This window comes from Octopus bimaculoides, chromosome 11 (genome assembly GCF_001194135.2).
Source record: "Octopus bimaculoides isolate UCB-OBI-ISO-001 chromosome 11, ASM119413v2, whole genome shotgun sequence".
In the NCBI taxonomy this organism is placed as follows: domain Eukaryota; kingdom Metazoa; phylum Mollusca; class Cephalopoda; order Octopoda; family Octopodidae; genus Octopus; species Octopus bimaculoides.
In genome coordinates, this window is record NC_068991.1 from 9376947 (window position 1) to 9379653 (window position 2707).

Genomic DNA, 2707 nt, shown 5'->3' on the forward strand with positions numbered 1-2707 from the left:
TATATATATGTAACTGTGTATTTACAATGCATTGTTGAGGTAATGTAATAAGAACGAAATATGTCCAGAATTGTCACCATAGATACCAAAAACCAGACTCATTCCCTAACCCTGCAAATCTCTATTTATTCTCTGGTCCATTGAAATATAGAGTTCTCTCCCTTGCCCCATTTGTTAGTAATTTTCATTGCCGTTAATGGATTTTCTTCTCATTACAGTTATAATGCACTCTTTCGAAAAATCACTATCTTCATTTATTTATTTTATTTTAACAAGTAACACTCGCCGAACGTGTGCTGTCAAGTGTGTCTGCATCACCTGATCAATTATATTGTATCTCGATGCAGTGAGATGATAAACCACAGGTGTATGATAAATACAACGATGAAGTTAACTGTAAAAGTGAATAAATGAATGCATTGAAATAGTGCTTGCGTAATAAATCGTGAATCCGACTAAAACATTAGAATGTTAATACCAATATATGTCCGTGTGTATGTGGATTCAGATATATAAATAGATAGAAGAGGAGATAGATGTATGAAATGATGGTGAGCTAGCTAGCTAGCATTTCATCCATGAATGAGACTATAACTTATCTATCTTTCTTTCTTTCTAACTGTCTGTCTCTCTATGGAGAGACAGACAGTTAGAAAGATAGAAAGACAGACAGACAGGCAGATAGATAGACAGATAGGCGGCGAGCTGGCAGAAATGTTAGCACGCCGGGCGAAATGCTTAGCGGTATTTCGTCTGCCGTTACGTTCTGAGTTCAAATTCCGCCGAAGTCGACTTTGTCTTTCATCCTTTCGGGGTCGATAAATTAAGTACCAGTTACACACTGGGGTCGATGTAATCGACTTAATCCCTTTGTCTGTCCTTACTTGTCCCCTCTATGTTTAGCCCTTTGTGGGCAATAAAGAAATAAGATTTTGTATGTCTGGAATTCAACTTCATGCATGCTATTGAAATTGTCATTCTGCAAGATTTTGATTGTAAGCTGGAGTAAGAGTTTTCGGAAGTAGTACGACACTGTTTACTTTGTTGTCTTCCGTGACTTTTATTTTCAAATTCAATTTGATAAGTGCCAACGCACGAAACTCTCGGCCCTTAATTCACTCTGTTCTTGCTTGCATCACCGAATCTGTATTTTCAAATTCATATATTTGAATTCTATGATATAAAATGTATTGATAATCAAATTTTATTTATTTATTTAACCAAACTTTTTTATCATTTTCCACAGGGTAAAGGTCGCATGGAAAGCTACTGGCTGAATGCAAAAACGAAGAAAATCAGGCTACCGAATCGAAGAATCAAAATAAAAAAAGCAACCAGTGTGAAATATAAGGCAGAACACATTATTCTTGAACAAAGCGAAGAACTGGACGACCGTCTAACACCGGATGTTACTAATAAGCTACTAAACGACTTGGAAAACCCAGACACTGTGCATTCTGAAAGATCTGAAGTGTATTCTCCTGTTAGTTATGAAACAACTGATAGCTCCACTGGGAGCTCTCCGGGGCGGCGTCCTAAAAAGAAATCCGCCACTCCAACGTATTGCCCCGTTCACTGCAGCCGCTGCTTAGAGAACAACTCGAACACAGACATTTGCAAACAGAGCGGGTCGACGGAATTGTTAACTAAGGCGGATGATAACATGTTTAAATCAGATTTTGCTGCAGCAAATGGAATGCCGAAAAAATTTGCGTCAAGAACAGGCAAAAGAAACAGCAGTTTATGTTCTCTGATTTAATTCCTAAAGTCTATTTAGACGACTCTAGCGGCCATATCTAAAAACTAAACAAAAAAAATCAAGTCTAAACAAAAAGAAAGAGTATAACACTGTTTTATTATATTTATTGTTTTGGTTTTGGTTTTTGGTAACATTTTTTTTTCTTTTTGAAGACTGATATTGTTAATTACGTTAATAATATTTCAATTATGTGTCATGACCGATTCTTTATTAGTGTTGTTGCTGTTCTTGTTCTGTTTTCTTGGGGTTGTTTTCTCCTTTGTTTTTTCTTTTTTGGTAGAATCATTAGCACACCGGATAAAATTCCTTGCGGTATTTTTTCCGGCTTTTTTACATTCTGAGTTCAAATCTCACCGAGATCATCTTTACCGTTCATATCTCCGGAGTCGATAAAATAAAGTACCAGTCAAGTACTAAGAGTCGATGTAATCGACTAACCTGTCCTTTAAAACTGCTGACCTTGTGTCTATGTGGGGAAACTGTTAGTAGTATTATTATTATTATTATTATTATTATTATTATTATTATTATTATTATTATTATTATTATTATTATTATTATTATTATTATTATTATTATTAAGGCGGCGAACTGGCAGAATCGTTAACACGCTGGACGAAATGCTTAGCGGTATTTCGTTCGTCTTCACGTTCTGAGTTCAAATTCCGCCGAGGTTGACTTTGCCTTCCATCCTTTCGGGGTTGAAAAATTAAGTACCAGTTGAGTACTGGGGTCGATCTAATCGACTGTCCCCTCCCACAAAATCCAGGCCGTGTGCCTATAGTAGAAAGGATTATTATTATTATTATTTACGTTAGGGTTGCTTTGTTTTATATGAGCTGTTCCAAGTTTCACCCAGAGACCGAAAGTAGCAGCAAGCTGGACGTTTGACCATCGGTGTTATTAATGATTAGTAATGATATAGTGTATGTGAAGGAGACCAGAATC

General features: G+C 36.3%; 1 protein-coding gene across 3 annotated transcripts in view; it reads left to right on the forward strand.

Annotated features, from left to right (window-relative positions):
• The window catches only part of LOC106880009 (soluble guanylate cyclase 88E), a 35953-nt gene extending 33986 nt beyond the window's left edge, over positions 1 to 1967 (forward strand). The window contains exon 9 of one of the 3 annotated variants that reach the window (XR_008265153.1): positions 1247 to 1335. Coding sequence is in view for 1 of the 3 variants with exons in the window: in XM_014929795.2 (XP_014785281.2) it covers positions 1247 to 1759 (513 nt within the window). In the remaining 2 variants the exon portion in view is untranslated. Of the gene's footprint in view, positions 1 to 1246 lie in introns of all 3 variants that reach the window. The other 2 variants (XM_014929795.2, XM_014929796.2) reach the window with 2 other exon arrangements.
• The last annotated feature ends 740 nt before the right edge of the window (positions 1968 to 2707 follow it).